Source organism: Pieris napi, chromosome 4, assembly GCF_905475465.1.
Source record: "Pieris napi chromosome 4, ilPieNapi1.2, whole genome shotgun sequence".
NCBI lineage: Eukaryota > Metazoa > Arthropoda > Insecta > Lepidoptera > Pieridae > Pieris > Pieris napi.
Window position 1 is genome coordinate 119328 of NC_062237.1, and position 21189 is coordinate 140516.

At 37.3% G+C, this 21189-nt stretch overlaps 3 protein-coding genes across 3 annotated transcripts; 1 reads left to right on the plus strand and 2 right to left on the minus strand.

The window, feature by feature from the left end:
• Nucleotides 1-664: 664 nt before the first annotated feature.
• LOC125048663 (proteasome subunit alpha type-6-like) lies at nt 665-2683 on the plus strand. The gene is made up of 5 exons (XM_047647454.1): nt 665-856; nt 1086-1262; nt 1459-1614; nt 1694-1967; nt 2559-2683. Exons 1-5 carry the CDS (start codon nt 781-783, stop codon nt 2614-2616), a joined length of 741 nt encoding a protein of 246 aa, XP_047503410.1. The 5' UTR covers nt 665-780; the 3' UTR covers nt 2617-2683.
• Nucleotides 2677-4554, minus strand: LOC125048661. The gene is made up of 3 exons (XM_047647452.1): nt 4299-4554; nt 3817-4091; nt 2677-3730 (listed from the first exon to the last, which is right to left on the minus strand). The coding sequence occupies exons 1-3, from the start codon at nt 4351-4353 to the stop codon at nt 2864-2866; spliced, it is 1197 nt and encodes a 398-aa protein (XP_047503408.1). The 5' UTR covers nt 4354-4554; the 3' UTR covers nt 2677-2863.
• A 1063-nt stretch (nt 4555-5617) lies between these two features.
• On the minus strand, nt 5618-8033 carry LOC125048666 (ras-related protein Rab-10). The gene is made up of 4 exons (XM_047647457.1): nt 7814-8033; nt 7444-7643; nt 7036-7125; nt 5618-6797 (listed from the first exon to the last, which is right to left on the minus strand). The coding sequence occupies exons 1-4, from the start codon at nt 7938-7940 to the stop codon at nt 6603-6605; spliced, it is 612 nt and encodes a 203-aa protein (XP_047503413.1). The 5' UTR covers nt 7941-8033; the 3' UTR covers nt 5618-6602.
• Between the last annotated feature and the right edge of the window lie 13156 nt (nt 8034-21189).

The window sequence follows — 21189 nt, forward strand, 5'->3', positions numbered from 1 at the left end:
TAAATTCCTAACATATCTTTCTTTTTCCTCCCTCTAAGTCTCGGAAATCTAAAGTTTTAGATTTGTATAAATATGAACAAGAGTTAAAAATTAGTTTGCATACGTGTGCTTTGAACGCACGCACTTTCTTAAATTTAATATTGCTATAAAACAGTTTAATGAACAACTTATAATAATTCTTGAGTCAAAAATGTAGTAATAATAATATGTAGTATTATTACTTTTTAATCAAGGTTTCACTACCTTCGTCTGTCATATTTTCTTTAAATTCTATTGTTATGAGAGTTTTGCGCTTCTGATTTTTGGTCAGATTTAGAAATTGATTGTTTTACAGCATTCATTCATTGTTTTTTGTTGTAAATGTTATATGAGAGAAAATAAATTATCATTATTATTCTTCATATTACAATATCCTGCTATAGTTTACTGCTATGGTTTAGATTAATATTATTATTACGTATTGGCTCTGTGTTAAATTGAGTATAACTGTTTTTCATTTGAGATTCATCTTGTGACTAAAGGTTTAGTTAATAAGGCAAAATGGTAGTTTTACTTTTGACCTCTAAGGTCTTAAAAAATCGATTGTTTGTATGAAATATATGACTATCTATAGTTCTTAGTGAGAATCTATGGATTAATGTTCTGTGATCATGATTAACCAAATTTGAGTACATATTTAATTTACGAGAATATCTGTCAATATCAAACAAAACTTGTAGCGGCAATTGAATGAATTATTTTACATTGAAACTAATTTTGTGGTGAATTTATCATAGTATAATGGCTCGTGAAAGCAGTGCTGGATTTGATAGACATATCACTATATTTTCTCCTGAAGGAAGATTATATCAAGTTGGTACGTAACGGGTTAATATTGAATATACCACTATAAGTCGAGTAGTGGTTATAATTTATTCAATTATAACAAAATCAGCAGGAACATATATATTGGATTCTAAACTATGCCCTGTATTAATAAACATTCTCTATACACCTTGGTTTATCATCCCTGTATGAAAATCTGTTTTTCTTTGAGAAAAAGTTGATTTTCTTGTAATACATGTATATCATCTATCTTGTCTTAGAGTATGCTTTGAAAGCAATCAATCAAGGGGGACTGACATCCGTGGCCCTGCGCGGGGCGGATGCAGCCGTAGTGGCTGCGCAGCGCAAAGTCCCTGATCGTCTTCTAGATCCAAAGTCGGTTACACATCTGTTCACACTCACAGACCACATTGGCTGTGTTATGACTGGCATGACAGGTACTGATGTATTTTTATATAAAATTATTTTAACATATCAAGCTTAAACTACAACAACATGGTTCATTATTATCATTTGTCAATATTCATGCTACCATACTGTAACTGCTTCAATGATATTATTAGTAATAACATTTTCTTAATGGATCACATATTGTGGCATTTTATGTTATACATTCATCATTTGCTTTGGCAGCGGATAGCAAATCACAGGTTCAGCGAGCTCGGTATGAAGCTGCTAATTGGCAGTACAAATATGGCACAGAGATTCCAGTACACATCCTGTGTCGCCGCATTGCAGATATCTCACAGGTCTATACGCAGAACGCCGAGATGAGGCCACTGGGATGCAGTAAGTTCAATGATATTCCTGCGGTTGATGTTGATATGATATTTTACAAAGCGAGTGAATATAAACCGGATTGATGCAGGCATGATGCTGGTTGCGTATGATGAAGAAAACGGCCCCAGCGTGTTGAAGACGGACCCTTCGGGATACTACTGCTCGTACGCTGCAGTGGCGGCCGGGGCCAAGGCCACGGACGCCAATGCCTACCTCGAGAAGAAGCTGAAGAAGCGCTCCGACCTTTCGTCCGATGAGGCAGTGCAACTCGCGATCACCTGTCTCTCTCACGTTCTGGCTGTCGACTTCAAGAGCTCTGAAATAGAGGTGGGCCTCGTCACCAAAGAAAATCCCAAGTTCAAGTGAGTTCAATGCTGTAAATCCGATTGTTGTCTTACAAATATATGTATTAATTATTATTATTCTGTATATAAACACACTAGCAGCTTAATAAGCTGATGCGCGTGTATTTTGAGATTTGGAGAAACCATCCAATCTATTTTTAAAGGAGTTCAGAGATGGTGGACTGATTACACTTTCTGGAAGCCTATTCCAGTCGGCCACTACTCGGTTTGGGAGAAAGTTCTTTAGGGAATTTGTGTTATGTTGAGTGGTCTTAAGTTTGAAAGAACTACCCCTCAAATATGTATTTTCTCTTAAAATAAAGAGCTTCTCAATTTCTGGAACATTATAGTGGCCAGTGAGGATTTTATAGGTTTCAATGAGATTTCCTCTTAATCTCCTACTTCCTAAATCAGTAAGGTCAAGTGCCTTTAGACGCTCATTAAAGATTTCTTCCTGAGTGACCTGATCACTTTCGTGGCTTTTGTTTGGACCCTTTCAATCATACTAATATACTTTATGAAATAAGGATCCTAAATGTATGTTGTATGTAAACTTTTCTTTTACCAGACTCATACCATAAAATAAATCCATTATTGTTATCGTTGCAGGGTTCTATCAGAGAGCGAAATAGACAGGCATCTCACTGCTATCGCCGAAATGGATTAAAACTTCATGAATTTTATAAATACTGTGTAATTTTACTAAAATTGAATAAAAATACTGGTGTCGTAAAGTTGTGTCATTTTTATTCAGATTAAAGAAAATGTATTCTGCATATATTTAATAATCTATGTCAAGTCAGTTTTACAAAAACGTTACTAATTATATTCGTAAGAAATATTTGTGTGATTATAATGGACAAAAATCCAGGGAAGGAAAGGAAATAAAATTTTAAGAGTCCGTGACCGGTAGACTATTCCGCGAGCAGTCCCGCGTCTCCCGCCGGGATGTCCTCGAGAAGGGCGCGGGGCATCTCGGGGACCGCGTCGGAGAAGGCGTGCACGTGGCAGCAGAAGGCCAGGCCGTAGAGCGGAGTCTCGTAGCGACGGTCGCGCCGCAGCGAGAGCAGCCACGGCACGCGGCCGCACGCGCTCTCGCAGAACACCGCCTCGCGCACCTCGCTCACCGCCACGAAGGGGTCGTTGAGCACCACGACGGCGAGCGCGCGACGCCGGCGCCGGTCCACCACCACCGTCCATACGAACCGAGGTACGGGAAACCGGCCTCCGATCAGCCGGAGCGGAGTCCGCGCGCCGGACGCTCGCACGACCCCCTGCCCGTGCGTGCCCGCGTAAACTTCCAGCGCCGGATCGTGCGCCAGGAGCCGGGCGACGTCCTCCTGCAGATGACGCAGGTTTCCTTCCTTGACGCTCGTCCACGCGGCCACCGCGTTCGACGCGAATCGCGAGACGCGCGCGTACCGGTCCTCGAAGTAGGATTCGGCCAGGAGCTTCGCGCCGGCGAGCGTCTGTCCGGCGAAGTCGACCCCGTCGTGTTTGAATATCTCGCGCAGGCGCCGATTGAGGCTAGCCTCGTCCGAGTAGAGCGTTTCGGCGCGGCGGCGAGTGCGCGCGTCGAACATCTCGTTGAAGTTGCCGAGCAACGAGAGCGGAGACCGCGCGTGGTCGTGCGGCGGCAGCGGGGATGCGCCGCGGACGTGAGCCATCGTGGCCACGCCGCGGTCCTCGTCGTAGCATAAAGTCGCGAGGTGTCGCACCGCCTGCGTCGCGTCCGCGAGCTGATACGCCCGTCCCTGCAGCGGCGCCGCGCAGTGTTCCACCTTGAAAGGTAATGAAGTAAGTCGACTAACTTACGGTAGCCGACGTTCGTCATCGCCGACTACGAGATCGCCGTCGACGTCGTTACCGTGTGCAAGACGTCTTCGAAGATTTCCTCCTGGCAGCCGAGCTCCAGGAGATGCCGCAGTGAAGCGTCGTGCCCGAGACGGAATCGGCCGTCCTCGCAGACGGCGACGACTGCGGCGCGCAGCGGATCCAGCAGCAGACGGCCCGCGCCGCACGAGAACCTGATCTCGTCCCCGCTGCGCAGGCGCATCTCGCCATCGACTGCGCGGTGTGACGTCACCAATGGCATGTGCTCCGGCAGACATTCCGGGCACCCCAGTTCGATCACGCATTCGGCTGTAGTAGCATAATATGAAATGTCTGTTGATACCGTTCCCCTTCTCAAGTAATAAGAGCCAATTACTAGTACTGAGCGAGTAGCTCTCGGTAGCTTTAAAAGAAAATGTAGATAAAAAAGTCAGTTCGATCACATACCTTCGGTGGGTGTATAGACAACAAAACACAAATAAGTATGTACTTACAATGAAAAACACAAAAACTTACGTTGAACAAGTAACGCGACATCGAAAGAACAAACGACAAGCAGTAGTAGCAACATCCCGAAGACAATCGGAGCACTGAGGCACGGGCCGTGATAAGGCGGGGTTATCCCGACGTGACCCGACTCGGTGTACGCAACCCCTATATTGTGTCAACAATCATTTCAAAATTATGTTTGTTTCAGTTGACTCTCGAAGATAACTAATCTAGGGCAAAATCCGTGCTTTACGAGAAAAGTTTTTGACCGAGCATACGTAATATACTCAAACTCAAAATATCTTTATTCAAGTGGGTGGGACTGGGGACTGGTGACTTGTAATAACAGGTTTTCCCAACCTTTTTCAAGCACCAGTCTCTCAGTATAATACATAGCTTTAAGCTTATTGTCAAGTTTATTATTATTATTATTAATAAAATTAAATTAAGTTAAAGTTAATTAAAGTAAGTTTATCATAAAGCAATGTATGTATAAGATAAATAAATTCTCATTCTCTTCCTTCTCTTCTTCCTTAACCAAGTACACTTTTGAATCGTCAAGTTAAATTAATCATAAATTTACATTTACTACCAGTTCGCAAGTCAAGGGCGTAGAGCGGGTAAGACGAACTGGCAAGAAACTTTCCGCCACTCTTTTTAATCGCCAAGTATTGTCATACAAATTGTTTGAACTGGAGCAATTCAATCCCAAGCATTAGGATCATTTAAGTAGTCCTCAAATTTATAAAAAGCTTTGTTGATTAATTTTCGTTTAACAAGGGCTTTGAATTTATCTAGTGATAATTCTCTAATTTCGCTTGGGAGTTTGTTGTAAAAACTAATACAATTTCCATATAAGGAGTGGTTTATCTTTGGGAGCCTGGTTGGTCGTACACTCAAATTAGTTCTATTTCGCGTATTATACTGGTGAAAGTCACCATTTGTTTTAAAATCGTTTATATTTTTTTGGACATACAACAAGGCTTCAAGAATATATTGACCAGATAGTGTCATAATATTTAATTCCTTAAACTTATTCCGTACCGACTCCCTCGGAGAAACACAACAAATTCCCCGAACAGCCCGCTTCTGCAGCACAAATATGGATTGAACCTCTGCAGCAGCACCCCACAGTAAAATACCCTACGACATAACGCTGTGGAAGTAGCTATGATACACAATTTTAGCAGTGTCCTTATCAGTAAACTGTCGGATTTTCTTTACTGCATATGCTGCAGAGCTCAGCCTATTCGAAAGAGTATATACTACTATAGCATACAATGCGGGAAATTATATCAAGCTAGTTACGAGACAAATGGTGACGGTTTAAATAATAATAACAATAATAAAAGTAGATTGTTTATTATGAATGTAATATACAAATTACAATGCCATTGTTTAATAAAAAAAGCGGGTAAAAACCGACGACACATACACCATACCATAATATTGTTTCAAGTATATAAAGTTCATGGCTTACGCTACGCTATACTAATGTGCGACCCACGCTTTATCGACGCGCCTTAACTATACACGGTGCTCAGTATCCAGTATCCAGCCGGAGCTCCAGAGGATCCGATTGTGGGTTCTACAAGATGTTTGGTCGAGCACCTTTCTAAGACCGAGTAAACTGCAGTTTTTTAACGCGAATATTAATCTTTTACAAATATCAAATCTTAAAATTACTTCAATCGTTTAAGGGATGTAAGATATTAAGGGACCCTTTTTTGTGTTTATAATGAAGACAAAAGCGTAAGATATGCAAGTCTCTCGCTAACCACAATGACTAATTTATATTTTAGTTGAAGAATTTTCACAATTGCACCTTTGCATTTCACTCTATTCTTCGGCCACACAAAGATGCATAGAGTACAGAAGTATTTAAATTAATCACAAAGAAATCTCTGAAATGTAAAAGGACACGCCTAAGTGGTAATGTGCATTCAATGATAATGAGGCCTCGGTTAATCTCACTACGGATATCCTCGACACAATGGAACATACCAACATAATATGTTAACGCGTAATTGACAGAATTTGTCTTGAATATTATTAATTATTATAACAAAAAGATATCTTCATTTAATTTCTCGAGACATTGATTTAGCTTTCCAAAGAGGAATGACTTTAATTATTTAAGCACATTTAGCCCGAAAATATACAGACAATAATGTGGTACAACACATCACTGAGAACTATGCTAACTTCATCGGGAACTACTATACACTGACCACCAGCAACACAGACCAAAAATAATTGCGACATACAGTCCCAATATTACGTTATGGAGATATGGTACACTAAGTATGCAGATGGTCGTGGGCTGGTAGCCTAGGAGCAGCAGGCGCGGGCGGGCGGTGCGCGCGAGGGTCGGCGCTCGACTGCGATGCGCGCCAGGTCGGCGTCCGCTTCGCGTCCCGCCGTCTTGTCGAGGATGGCCTCCGCCAGCTCTGAGAACGCGCGCTCAATGTTTATGTTGGACTTGGCCGATGTCTCCATGAACCTGATCCCGTGCTCGCGCGCTATCTGCAAAATACCATGAAATCAAGTGTCAAATAGGTAAATACAGAAATGACTTACCTAAGAACAATAGCAACAAGGCAATACAAATTAGACTGTTAGCATGAGTCACCAAATTGGCAAATATGACCTCAGACTTTATGATCTTGCTATACTAAATACACACAGAAAACTGAAAAATTCCACAAAACACAGTCTTTACTTCACCTGACTATAGAAAGAATATAAATTGATTAATACTCACCGCCTCTCCACGTTCTTTGCTGACAACTCTTTTTTCTTCCATGTCACATTTGTTCCCGAGGATCATTTTTTCTACATCTTCATTAGCATGCTGAAATGGGTTTAAAAAAATTGGAAAATATATTCATAGCTAAATAATTTACAATTTTTTTGACATTTTGACTTATATTCATAAAATTTACACCAGTAACTGCACCGTTTCAACTACAGTAATTTTCTCTGTTATCATTACAGCAGTACCATCATTAAAAAAAAAAACTTAAAAGAAATAAAGCTACATGCATAATACATATAAGGATACATTTTGTCATATTTTTATAGTGAAAGTTAAAGAGTACAGCTGGAAATCAATAGGATAACAATCAAATATATGCTAGAAAATGCTTTCATAAATATTTAGTTTATTTACCTCATCTATATTTCTTAACCACTTGACAATATCATCAAATGTTTTCTCATTTGTTATATCATAAACCAGCATGATTCCCATTGCTCCACGGTAGTAAGATGTTGTGATGGTGTGAAACCTCTCCTGTCCAGCTGTATCCCATATTTGAAGTTTGATTTTCTTACCTCTAAGTTCTACAGTTTTTATTTTAAAATCTATACCTGAAAAATTAAAATTTAAATGAATCTCAAGTCGCAATTGTCACTTAATACTATTAAATTTCGACCTTGGTGATAATGAGAATTAAAGATGGAGATTGTACCAATAAATTTAGGATTCCATCAAATTCCTATGTATAAAAATATTTTAGTCCTCACAAAAACCGACTTACCGATTGTAGATATGAATGTAGTTGTAAAATGATTATCTGAAAATCTGAACAATATACATGTTTTTCCCACACCAGAATCTCCAATTAGGAGAAGTTTAAAAAGTAAATCGTAAGTCTTCTTAGCCATTGTACTTATTTAATATTTTATTACAAAAACTAAATAGAGGCACAAAAACTCCTACAATCTTTACAAAATTCAGACAGTTTGACCTGTCACCTGCGTTTGACATTGCTTTGATGTCAAATTGTCATTGCACATTGCAAACATAGTTGCTGGCAAGCGTAGACGGACTATGGTATGGTTCCATACTCTATCTACGCTGGCGAGGTAGTTCACAGCAAGATTACAGTATAGACAATATAATTATTATAACCAAAAAGTAATAAGTCTGTTCACAGACAACATACAATTGTAGTTAGTCTTTGTATTCAACCATAGATGTCGCCAGTTAGAAAGTTCTAATACGTAATCATTTTTAATACTTTCATATTAATTCCGTCATTTTTGTGGAAATGTTTGTCTTCGGAATCCAATGAATCGCAAATTGTATTTAAAGGTATAATATGCAATCTAAAAATTATAAACGGGCGATCGGGCTTTGCGATAATACTGCTAATAATATACATATATAACTAAATGTACTACATAATAAAAATAGATAGGTATTATTGTTTTCAAAAATTGTATAAGTATAAAGATATGAAAAAAATAATTATAAAAAGTTAATTATATCTACTGTACTGAACCATTTTAAGATACATTAAAATAAGTTTTGGGTATTTGACAAACAACAAGTAATGGTAAAACCCTGCTGGCCAGTATACAATGTAGTACGATTATCGACTTGGCAGCGAGAGCGGAGACTCCCAACAAAACCGCACTTCCGTTGACTGTGAATGTTATGATTCTGCCTAGCATCCGTCTTCGTCTTCTTCTATCAAACTTTATTAAGTAACATTATAAGAATTGTTTCCTGCGCCTAGCTTCCGTTGCTTGACGTCACCAAGACCAACTCACAAGCGAATACGTAGGTGAGCTGTGAGGGTGACATAAACAGGGTTTTATGTTGCGTAAAGTTAAGGAAAAAATATATCTTCATCGTAATTACATGAACTCTTATTCTACAGAGGCAATCTTAAAATTATGACTAATTCGTTGTGATGTTAATGAAGATATCTATCAGATATACCTAAACCTAATTATTACAGACCATAATTATGTACGCTGTGAGTATATACACAAAAAAACATGTTCAGTTCTAACAAAGTAACTGGAAATTTTTTGCTACTAATAGTATCTACTTAGTAGTAGTTAGTACCTGTAAATTTATATATAAAGCTGTAAGTTTTGATGATCAATAAATAAATATCTATATATAAACGAAGGACTTGCAATACTACTTCCTTATTAGGTGGTGGTCTGCGCCCTTACTCAAATTCCATTAGCGACACCGATCCCGAATACTCTTAATTATTGTCGTCGTCACGCGTCCTATTTTCAATATTCACAATGTTACCGGAATGTAGGTATATATAAATGTATATTTGTAAGATTGAACGATATTTTAATTTAGTATCTTGTTTTTCAGTCTGGCCACCTGTCGTTCCTTTCCACCACAACTGAGCAGACACTATAGTGGACATAACTGTTAGTCTCAGTTCGATCCACTAGCACGGTTTAGGCTAAAGGAATATTATTTGAATACAAGATTTTTTAGATTCCAGCACTTGGCAACGAATTGTTAATTATTTGCGCGGGTAATCTTTTCATGGATCGTTTAATTGTAAAACAAAATGGGTATTTCGATTAAACAAGCATTGTCAATTGTGATTGTGTTGCTACGGATGACAGGTCGCTTAAGTTGTTTGTGAGACCGACAAGCGGCGCCCGCGAACAATGGACCAGCACGGGTCACAGGACTAGCCGAGATCGCCGTCTAATTAACGGAATTTACGTACAATTATAGTTTTAATTAAGTGATTGATTATTTTGAAAATTAATCACACTGTGCACGGCGCATATCCATAAGGCCTTTTTACAATAGTATAATACTTTTTAAAATATTCAATATAAGAACAAGAAGAAAAGTATTGTCATATTATAATTGTTGAGTACCTTGCTATTAATAATAAATACTATTTCCGGTAGTTATACATACGAAACCATAATAATGAGTTAATAACTAAGTTTAGTTGCACTCATGTCCCGCATCCCGACAAGGAGGCACCCCGCACCCGGCACCCGGCACCCCGCACCCGGCACCCGCCACCCGGCACCGTTACTCGAGAAACGGTGAGCTGCCTGTGTGACTCAACGCTCGTCACTGCAATTACCACTTTGGTATACTTCCTAATAAAGTGTCGAGAATATTTTTTATAAGCTGCTTTATTATAGGTATACGGAGCTCACAGTTTTTTTTCTTTCACTCATTTTTAAATGAAAACAGAAAACGGTCACTTCAAAGCCTGAGCATGATTCGACTTTCCATTTGTTGGACATGACATAAAAAACGAGGTGCGTTCTTGAACACACGTTGTCACAATCTGTAGTATCTGCATACATCAACATGCCAATAAACAATACAACAACTGATCGCGCCGCCGCTACCTGGGCGACCTCATCTCGTATGCTGGGACGCACCTCCTTGTAACATGTAAAATTGCCCTTTATAAGGCGATTAGATATTGACCATTAACATTTCGTTGGGTATATTAACTCTTTGAATTTAACCAGATATACTTAAGAAGACTTCATTATCTTCACTAACACTGCAAGACAGCGGCGACGTTTGGGATGAAGTGCGGCGTCGTGCGCATCGTCACGTAGGCTCCCATGCGAGAAGCGAGTGACAGAGGCAGGCAGGCAAGTCACCGCATTCTAAGCCTTTCTATTAGCTATTGTAAGCTATTGTGTCGGTCCGTCACAACTCACACGCCTGTTTCACTTAATTTGGCCCTTTGTTCATATTATTCAAACTGTGTCAAGAAGAAACTTGAACGGTGCTCTAATGACAAATGATGTAATATTTATTTAAATAAAATTTACTTAAAATTACTGATAAAATTGGTTGAACGACAGTTATGGTGTCTGCGTGATATCAGCAAAAAATAATATAGTCAATTGCCGTTTAGTATAAACTTTAATCATTGACTTCCTACATTTAATTAAATATATAATGTCTGTGTATCATTAATAATCGGAATCGTCTAACATCTGTTTCGACATTGAGGTAGTACTAAGTTATGTAATATTAAAACTTGATTTCTGCTTAAAAACAAGATCGGGTCAAGGAACTAGCACTCGTGCAGTGTAGGACCGCGAGGCATGTGCCTGCTTTCCGGTGTGTCATGGTCTCAATATAACCACTCCATTGCGTGTTTGAGGCTGGATAATATTAATTTACTCACAAAACACGCCTTGTACAGTGTTTAGGGCCCACGAATGTGTGGTATGTCCGGAAAAGCACACGGTTGGCACTTATTACCAAATACTGCTAGAATGCGTCTGGGTCAATGCTTTTAACTGCATACATCGATGTCATTGTATGATCTTTGCAGTCTGCCTTTTTTCGTAATCAGTAATGTACAGTTAAAACCATATGATCTATGAAAATGTTGATAAAGTGGCCCAATGTATAGCTGGGTGGGTGGCCATATACCCATACTCAGAAGAATTTGATAGGTTTCTGATGAGTCTTTACCTCGTATTGAACATTAGCGAAAACGATCACAAATATATAAATAACTAGAGTAAACTATACTTTAAACGGCCTAGTCATAAGATTGATAGCATTCGATGTTGATTACAATTTCTATGGAAAAGCGATGCGTCAAGTTGCAGCCAGGGCGGCAAGATCGGCACCTGCCACTATTACGCTACGAGAATACTTAATGATACTCACATATTACGGGATAGATCCGTATTGACTCACCACTATGATGAGAATTTGATTTGTATGATAAACGAAAGTGTCAGGATTTTTTTAATAGGATTTGGGAATTTATTGGTAAAAAATAAATCAATGTGTACGCTCATGCAAAACAAACACTTTTTGCCTCAGATGATGCAATTTATAACTTTGTGAGATAAGTATCTAACCGTAATTCAAAAATAAATAAATAATATTTTGAATCATTTAGTTTAATTCATAAAGTTTTAAAAAGATGATACTATTTTTAAGGGTTTCTCCGAATTCGAGATTTATCAACTAATTTATCTCATTATACGCATTTGCTAAGATTATTCATGTTATAAGATAACTGTATTAATATTTAGATAAACAAATGTTTGAGATTATGATGATGTAATAAGAGAAAAATATGCGTTTTCTTAAGTTGACGCAAATCTATAGTCAAAAATTGCTGTGATACCATTTAGTATCGCTTTGCTCATTATAATTGCATAAGGATTTTAAAACGTAGTGAATCATTTTCAGCCAATTTTCCAAAGTCTTAATTTTGTGGTTTCTTAATTTTTTTTAACGTAAGATTATGATTGTTGCAACTTCATAAAATCAAATGAAAATAATAACAATTTAAAATAATAACTAATTTCAATTAACTTTTTAACCACTTCGTACTCCGCCTAAGTGTCCCTGTGACATTGAAGTAAGTAAGTAGCCTTGGGCAACATGGCCTCCATTGCCAAAAGACTTCATCCGTCAATATTCCAGCCATTTTGGTGCCGACAAGCAGGGACGATGGCAAGCTGCCGCATGGGAAGTCTTTGGAGGATGCAAAGGGCTTGGGTATGGGATGCTACTTGTGTGAACACCGGGTACGTTAGCCCCTTCTCACCTCCCTCGGACAAGCACAAAAGCTGGCGCGGCCGCAGAGCAGGCGGAAAATAATAAACGGCAAAAACTTTGATTTTTTGTTCCTTTGGAGTAGACTCTTGGGCCGCGAGGTTCAAATGCGAAGGCACTAACAAAAGATTTAAGTTGGCGCCTGGTAGATATTACCTTGGAGCACGAGCATTTCTCGCTCAACGAATAAGTATCGCAATACAAAGAGGAAATGCTGCAAGCATTAAAAAGGTACACAAGGACAAACTTTAAAAAAAGTTCTACTCATTGATTTTAATTATTAATATTGTTGTGTAGATTAAGAATATTGTAAATACTGTATATATGTATATGTGTTATTACAAAGTGTCATGTCTATTACAGTGTTGTAGAAAATTAATTAGTAGTATACTATATTTATAATATATTATTTATAAGGATAACAATACTATTTTCTTAAATCGCATGCACAATTGCAATAATATTAAAAATACGTAATATCCAGAGCGATCCTTTTGTGTTTCAGTATCGCTGTATACAATTATTTCCTTCCTTAAGTTATCCCCGTTACCCTATTTAGCCACAAGACGATTTCGATACTTGGACTCGGACTTGGGTATTACGTCCAGATAAGATTAATATTATTTCTTTACTAAATAACGTTCTTCAACTAAAAGTTTAATTTCAATTGAGGTGACATGTTCATTTTGTGTATAATGATCAGATATAATACATTATATAAAATAAGAATAATGTTTATTGCTGACAATTCAATTTAGAGTTCATATTCTATGATAAGAACAACATACTCACACTCAAAATTGTTATTTATAAAACCACAATGCAGAAAAAAGGATAAACTATAAAGTAATGGTGATAAGTTTCCTAAATATTTCCATGATCTTATTTCAAAAAAGGCTTTAAAAAAGTCAGATAAAATATGTAAATAAACGACGTGGAATAAGCAACGCGGCAAGCACGCGCGATTTCACGCGATGACTCAGAGGGAATCCGCAATGATACATTGCATCCCACACCACAATGTTTTGATTGCAATTATTGTTACCTCATTGCAATGTGGATGCCCGATAAGAGCCCTCACACTACTTTCATCTGTGGTGTTGCGCAGTGGAGGTGGCGCGAGCGTGGTCCGATGTGTTGGGCCGGATGACTCGCTCCATTTACGGCATTAATTGGTAGATATGTAGGTCTTACTTTTTAATAAAGTGTTGATATTGTTATAGTCAAGTCAAAATGAAAGAATACCAAACTATAATTAATCAAATATTTATGCATTCAAGTTAAGTTGCGTAATTGAAGCATCGCTCCGTCAGTCGATTTCACGTTCGTGTAATCTGTAGGTAATTATATTCTCTGATTCATAGAATGATACCCAATTTTTAAATGTTATGAAATTCAATATACAAATACACGTAACACAACATAGCTAAGCTAAGGCTTTACGTGTATGTGTATTAACAAAGTACAGCGATGGTACAAATCATAAAATTCTCTAAAAATATACCAAAAGTCAAAATCAATTATTCATATAGGTAACACAATGTATACTTATGATCGTCAAAAAAGAAACATATCAAGGGCGTCGAACGGAAGAGAAGAACTGGCAATAATCTCTCGCCACTCTTTTTTTTAATTATAACGAATAATACCTGATTTCAGGAATAACTAACGGGACATAAAAATCATTTAATGTTTTACAATATATGATGCTTTTAAATCATTAACAAATATACTTTTCTCCCCAACATATTACTATCGCAGTACAGGCAGACTGCAGGGCGCGTTCGCAGCTCCGGCCTCGTAGCACATGCTACGTAGTGGATTCAAATTGCTACGGACGTGCGAGCGATTTGCAAACTTTAAGCGATCATTTTGAATACCAATCGGGGCTTCTCATTTGCGTACGATTATACAATTATTTAATGTTTTTGGTTTACGAATTTTGACAGTTAATTTTCATATCAATTTTAATCTCTCTTATTAGTGGTAGTGAAAGAAATACAACCATTCAAACAACTACATTTATTACTTTTTATTAAAACTCGTCATACAGAAATTAAATTGGAGGTTTAAGAAACGTTATAATGTTTTTCTTGCATTCCAGCAACTTTCCAGTAGCTGCGTAGCGTAATTATTATCATAGTAGTAACATGAGAAGGAGGAAAACAGCAGTTAGGAGGCAATTAGCGGCTCGTGCGGACGATTTGTCGGCGATGTCAAGGCTGGGAGCGCAGCACCATGCTAATCACAACCTGACATCACAGTCTTCGGCTCACGTGGCCTCAGCCATGTGAACCGATACCGATATTGAATTATCTGCTTACCGCCTTTGAATATGATAGTCATTCAAAACAAACAAGCACGATTATTTCTAATAAATGTTGTTATCTTCTATGATGCAAAAAATACTATAAATTGGAAAATAATAGTGTGCGCAGGATTTCTTCCGTCAAATACTAAAAGATTAAATACTAACTTTCCCGTTACAAAAATTGATTTGTAACGTTAAATAGCAGTTTTCAGAGTGCTCCATGCACAACAAGCCGGAGGTGTGCCGTGAGTCAGTCGAGGGACTAACCGAACGGGATTACATCAGACTCATGTGAGCGTTGATGTTCCTAGAACGCGAAGGGTGTGACTTGCAACTGACGTCAGTTCGTCTCCATTTACGTCTGTATTTTTCAGAAGTTCTAAAAACCCTCATGGTTAAATTAATAAACAGACTGACATGCGTCAAGTAAAACAAGTATATAGATACTTGTAATGCGTATAAATTGGCTACGGTGCAGCGTTTGAAGCCTATCAGTACTTCCTAAGTAATTCTATGGAACATGCAAAATTTTTGGAACATACAAAGTAAAATAAAGTAAGTTGTAATAGTAAACGAGCTACGTTTTATAGACGCAAAAGAGAATATATATACCTCTTAGTTAGATTATAAACAGTGTTGTTCTTAGATTATATCTAGTACAAAAACATCGAATTAGAATCGTTTGTCTCAAATTTTGCATAACAAAGCAATTTGATGTTTTATGAATCGACTTTCTCAAAAATACGTGCTTATGAGTGCTGCAAAGCGTTCAAAAGCAGGCGACAAGTGATGGAAAATTTGCTTCGCTCTGGTAGGCCATCGACATCTACAAGTGAAGTTACATCGCAAAAGTGAAGGAAATAGTGAGAGAGCAAGTTTAACAAAATAGGCCAGATTTGTGGAAACAAAATTCTTGGATTTCGCTCTACGATAATAGGCCTTCGCACTAGGCTATCATTGTGAATGAAGTTTTCACCAAAAAACTCAACAAATACCATTGAGTTTTGTTTTAAAGTACTTGAACTCGAAAGTATCATGTTCAATAAACCACTCATTCAAGTTAATGAAGGACCACGTACAGACAGTTTAGTACACGTAGTCAAACCGGTTGCGGGACTTCACTTATTTTGTCGTTATGGAGGAGTCGACAAGTAATGCGTAATCACATCAGTATTCTAGCGGCGTATGCGCATCTAGTGCATTTGCGGTCTCAGGCTTACTTTTATGAGTGTAACTACCTTGACACGGCTCTGTATAGTTTAAATTTCTTTAATATTTGCCTCGGCCAAAGTTATATTAAATATAATTTCCAAACAGTAAATTGGTGTAAGAGAAGACGATTATTTTATTTCTCACACATTAGTGTTAGCCTTCCAGGTAGAGGCAGCATCAGCATTCCAAAGCTGTTAGTCAATGTGATGCACTAATGGTCGCTCCATTCCAGACCTTTCCTGGCTCGTTATATTTATAATATGTATCGGTAATTTGAGTACGACTTACTATTCTTACGACACGTTTGATGTCTTTAATTGTAATTCTAGGCATTTAATTAAAAATTCAATGTTAAATGAAAGTAATTGCCAACCCAACGCAAATAGTTGATATTATATAGCTTTATTTAAATAAAAATGTTGGAATCTCGTTAATAAAAGCCGGGGTGCACAATAGGCAAGAAAAGTTGACATTCACTTGAAATTAAAAATCGTTTAAATGTGTAAATTATGACTCACGCGGCATTTTATAATAACAAGATATCTTTACTGGAATGTTGAACAAGGTACTTCACATGACATCCCCCAGCCACCCATGTTCTTCCAAGAAAACATTTTCCAACAACACAACATACATTTACTAGCCGTATTGAGGCACCAACATTAAGCTTACAAAGGCTTTCCGCAACTTTCGGCACAAATAAAACGGCATTATCTGTAGCAAAAAACATGTTTCTAAGTACAGAGTTATGAGCAGAAACGCGGCGCCGGCGCCATCACGGTATTGTATCAGTAGCCACATAAATCTTTTATTGTTTATTGCACTCCCGATCAGACCCATTCACAACTTCCACAAACTCCTCACAAATATTTGTGCTACATCCGTTTCGGCGCTTATCGTTTGACAACTTAAGCTGAGAACAATACCTGCCGCGACGGCTATACGAACCTCACAAAGTAGGAATTCATTCATTGTGTGTGAGCCTTTGCGGCGGGTGGCTCATTCACACTTCTACTCGCTCACTTAAGAATAAGTGACTCATCAATTATGAATGGCAGATATTTGTATAGCTAGCAGTTAATGGAGTATTAATGCGACGATGTTTGGTTCAGTGCAAATATCTTGCTACAATATTATACAATTTGCTCTCGAGCCCGTTTTTCAATTTTTTTTAAATATTACACTTAAACAAACTATTTTAATTTTAACATCAGTTTACCAGATGACGGTTGCCTGTTTTCCAATTAAACGAACAGGAGTTCAGTGACGTCAAAGGGCAGGTCACATGTGTTGTGTAGCACAATGGACGTAGTTTCATTAATCTCACAACTTTATTAAACGAATGAATTACAATGAACAGCCTCAAACCAGGATCTGAATATATTTATATAGGACTAGAAGTGGTAATAACATCGACGATCGAGTCCTAGAGACGTGTCATTAAAAAACGTCTATGTTGCGTCTGGGTTAGGCAGAACATCTGTAGATATAAAACTATTAACTTTATACGTAGAAATAAATTGACGACGAAGTTGTTATATTTGAAGTGACGGATTTGCTTGTCAACGAACGTGAAACTGTTCGGTTTCATTTAGAAAAGTTTTATTTACAGCCGACCACGACTAGCAAGTGTATGTTGCATGAACCGTATGTGCTGAGCGTCGACAGGCATCGTCGGGGGCTTGCGTCGTGACGTCACACGCGTCAGCGTACGCGTGTTGCGTCATGCACGCACTAGTGCCGTATCGGGCACGCATCCGCCCGGTATTAAGGTCACCCACACACGGACATTGAACTTGCATGCAGATGACTTCTTGTCACTCGATCGAGATTCGAGGTCCACATGCATTGCTCAACTACAAACTCGTTAAATAATCATTCGTGATTCAAGCTTTAAGTAATCGCTAACAGACATCTAGTGAAAGCTGTCGGGGTTTTCCGGTAGGTTTTCGCAGCTTTCCTCACAATTAGTATGCACCATACGAAGTAATTCATTATCTTATGTAGACACATTTTTTTGTTTATTTTATTTTTATTTCACAAAACATTATTATGTAAAGCAATGTGCACCAAACTTTAAGTCGGAGAGGGAAATGCGCTCAGCTATTGCTCCAACATCACCGAATCGCGATGATGATAGGCCTGTTTGCGCCCCCTAACACAACGTCAATTTGTTTAAAGCTTTTAAAATTTGTTAGCGGTTTCCGCACATTTTTATCGGAAATATAAGGATGTCATTCAAATCATAATTTTTCTATTTCTTCATATATATGGTTCCGAAACGAAAATACATCCACACTATTCGGTTCCGAAGTGCTTTGGTAATAGGTTTTAATACGAAGTTTGATTTTTCGTTTCGGTCCGAAACTTCGGCGTTGGTTGTTCGTAATAGACCTCTAGTTATAGATTTCTCTCTTGAAATTTATCTATAATTGGTTCGTTGATGGTTCCAATCAAGCTGGTCTTAAGTTATAAGCACATAATGTAAATTTTAAATAGTAAAAACCTCGGGTACATAAAATATTTCTTTAAAAAGGGTAAGATTATATCTTCATTAATTTCGAGCCGAGTCCAAAAACCCAAATGAGCCTTTTTCCAATCGGACGTGTACTTTTCTAACATACACGAAATAATTTTAATTATCTGGGTCCAAATAAAAAGAGTTCGGACCCAGTCTATAGTTTTAAAGATTTTAGTTAACCTAACATAGTGTCTTATAAAAATCTGAAACTCGCGCCGCTACAAAACGAATATAAAAGATATAAAAAAATATTGAATACCTTTTATAATTTAGTATGTTGTATTTTGATGAGGTTTGGGAGGTCTGCATACGGTTCTGCGTTGGTTTTGAAAAATAAGAAAATTTATTTTCCATTTCCCACCTTATCCGCAAATTTTTCTTCCCACTATATTTATTTTTATTATTAAATAATCTGTTTTAATTGTCAGTAAATATAAAGGAAAAATACTTCAGCAAAATTCGATTAAATAATTAAATTATACATCCTTAAAGATACACTACCATAAAAAGTAAACTTTTTAATTTTTTATTAAATTTTTCTATTTATCCATTTTAAATTACATATTATTACTGTGCAGCTTAAGAGTGTAAATAATCTAATTACATTTAAAATTGGCAGTCCCTTTTAATAATTAACCATCGTGACTGAATTATACAACCTAACCAACATTTTATAAACATAATCGTCATCTTCAGTTCATTATTATTTTAAACTTCAGAATACAGTTATAATAATCACGTATTGGCGATTGAAGGACGATATTTGTTAGTTAAAATTAATCAAAGTGTGTGATATATTGTTTATTGTAAAAATAACGGCAAAGGCAGATTGGTTAACCGCAAAGTGATCGGAATCAAAAGTTTAGTGTAATCATTTGCGGTTAGCTCATGATTATTAAAAATGAATATTGCTTAAGGCTTGTTCAAATGAATGTGTAGAAAACGACGAATGAAGGAGGGTGCACGAGTCTTACCACTTCTCTGCATTATTGTTTCTTTATTTCTTTCTCTGTTATTATACATTTAAGTTATACGAAGCATGTAAAACCAAAAGTGTTTCAACAACGAAAACCCCGTTTAGATCCATTTTAACGATGAACAGTAATTATATCGAAGGAAAATAGGGAATTTTTAAGATAGTATCTAATATTCTTCTGAAAAACCAGTAAGCACAAAAATATAATTAAAAAAAACCAGTCGAATAAGCCTTTACGGTAGGCTTTCTCTAGCACCTATACACTTATTCGATTCAAGTGAATCGGGTCTCCAAACAATGTATTAAACAGACACAAACTTTCATCAAAGAGTATCCATAGAAAGTGTTGTTTGGAGATTTGTGGTCAATTAACGAGATGTTACTTTTTGTAATTTAGTTGCCTTTCTTTTTTTTAATGGTGGTTAAAAATACAAAAAAACTTGTTCCTATTTTTAAAAAAGTCAAAAGTCCGCAATGGCATATGTCCCATCAAAATATCTTAAAGATATCGTCATAAAATAACAGTGGAAGTCAAAATAGCAGCCCCAAGCAGGCTCTTTTTTGGAACCTGCAAGGAAAGCGGAAGAGTGGCTGTGGCTCCAAGCAAACCTGGCGTAGTACAGTTGCAGATGAGGCGAAAAGAGCCAGATAGATTTAAAGCGAGGTGAAATGCGAGGCTTAAGACCGAACGCGATTAAGGCTCTCTGCCCCATCTAGGGCTTATAGGATATTAAGTAAAAGTAAGTCAATATAAGTTGACAAAAGATCAATCAATACGCGCGCAATTACGATGAGCTTTATTAAATTAAGGCAGAATCGCGAGACACACCTAGTTAATGATATAGGTACCATGTAAAAATATTTACGTTCATTCGGCATTCCTTTAGTCTAAGTAATTATTATTTCACCAATTTTAATCATTTCTTTATCATTATATACAAAATGTAACAGGGAGTGATTTAATTTATTTCTATTATGATATGTTATATTTAAGGACCACACTATTGTATTAGGTTAGCCTGTAAAGATAGTGATGTGGAGAAAATAAATAAATAAATAAATGTAGTTAACATTTAGATATTTTTTATTTTATTTACGCCCGTTTCTCGAAAGGGACCAGAGACCACGGATCCCCACTTGCTGGGGACAATACTGGGGGAATACTTCTCTCACTTCATATCTCATTCATTCTGTAGTACCTCCTGAATTTGGTCAACGTATAGTACGGGAGGTAGCAACGTTTGAAAAAAAAGAATTTTAGGTCAGCTGATTTTGTGATATGTCTTCCTTCTTGCACTTCCGGTTAGAGTCTGGGCAATCTGGCTGGCGGTAGTGGTTGCGTTCATTAGTGCGCATCCTATCTGTCCAGGTAAAAATCCTGGATTTTAAAAGCATTTTAAGAAGCGTAATTTTTAATTTTTCGTTTTTAAATACGTCTACCTGACATACTTTTTTTATTGCCAGACATTTTTCACGTTGCTAACTATGTGCCAGACGCGATTTTAAGTTTTATTTTTATGAAAATTTCAAAGCATTTTAGAATGTCTGTAA

Coding starts and splice junctions, on each gene's coding strand:
- LOC125048663 (XM_047647454.1), top strand. CDS start 781: ATGGCTCGTGAAAGCAGTGCTGGATTTGATAGACATATCACTATATTT. Junction 857..1,085: donor AGGAAGATTATATCAAGTTG/GTACGTAACGGG, acceptor ATCTTGTCTTAG/AGTATGCTTTGAAAGCAATC. Junction 1,615..1,693: donor GATGAGGCCACTGGGATGCA/GTAAGTTCAATG, acceptor GGATTGATGCAG/GCATGATGCTGGTTGCGTAT.
- LOC125048661 (XM_047647452.1), bottom strand. CDS start 4,353: ATGTTGCTACTACTGCTTGTCGTTTGTTCTTTCGATGTCGCGTTACTT. Junction 4,092..4,298: donor TGTCGCGTTACTTGTTCAAC/GTAAGTTTTTGT, acceptor ATGCTACTACAG/CCGAATGCGTGATCGAACTG. Junction 3,731..3,816: donor TCGAAGACGTCTTGCACACG/GTAACGACGTCG, acceptor TTACCTTTCAAG/GTGGAACACTGCGCGGCGCC.
- LOC125048666 (XM_047647457.1), bottom strand. CDS start 7,940: ATGGCTAAGAAGACTTACGATTTACTTTTTAAACTTCTCCTAATTGGA. Junction 7,644..7,813: donor TACATTCATATCTACAATCG/GTAAGTCGGTTT, acceptor TTAATTTTTCAG/GTATAGATTTTAAAATAAAA. Junction 7,126..7,443: donor GGTTAAGAAATATAGATGAG/GTAAATAAACTA, acceptor AACCCATTTCAG/CATGCTAATGAAGATGTAGA.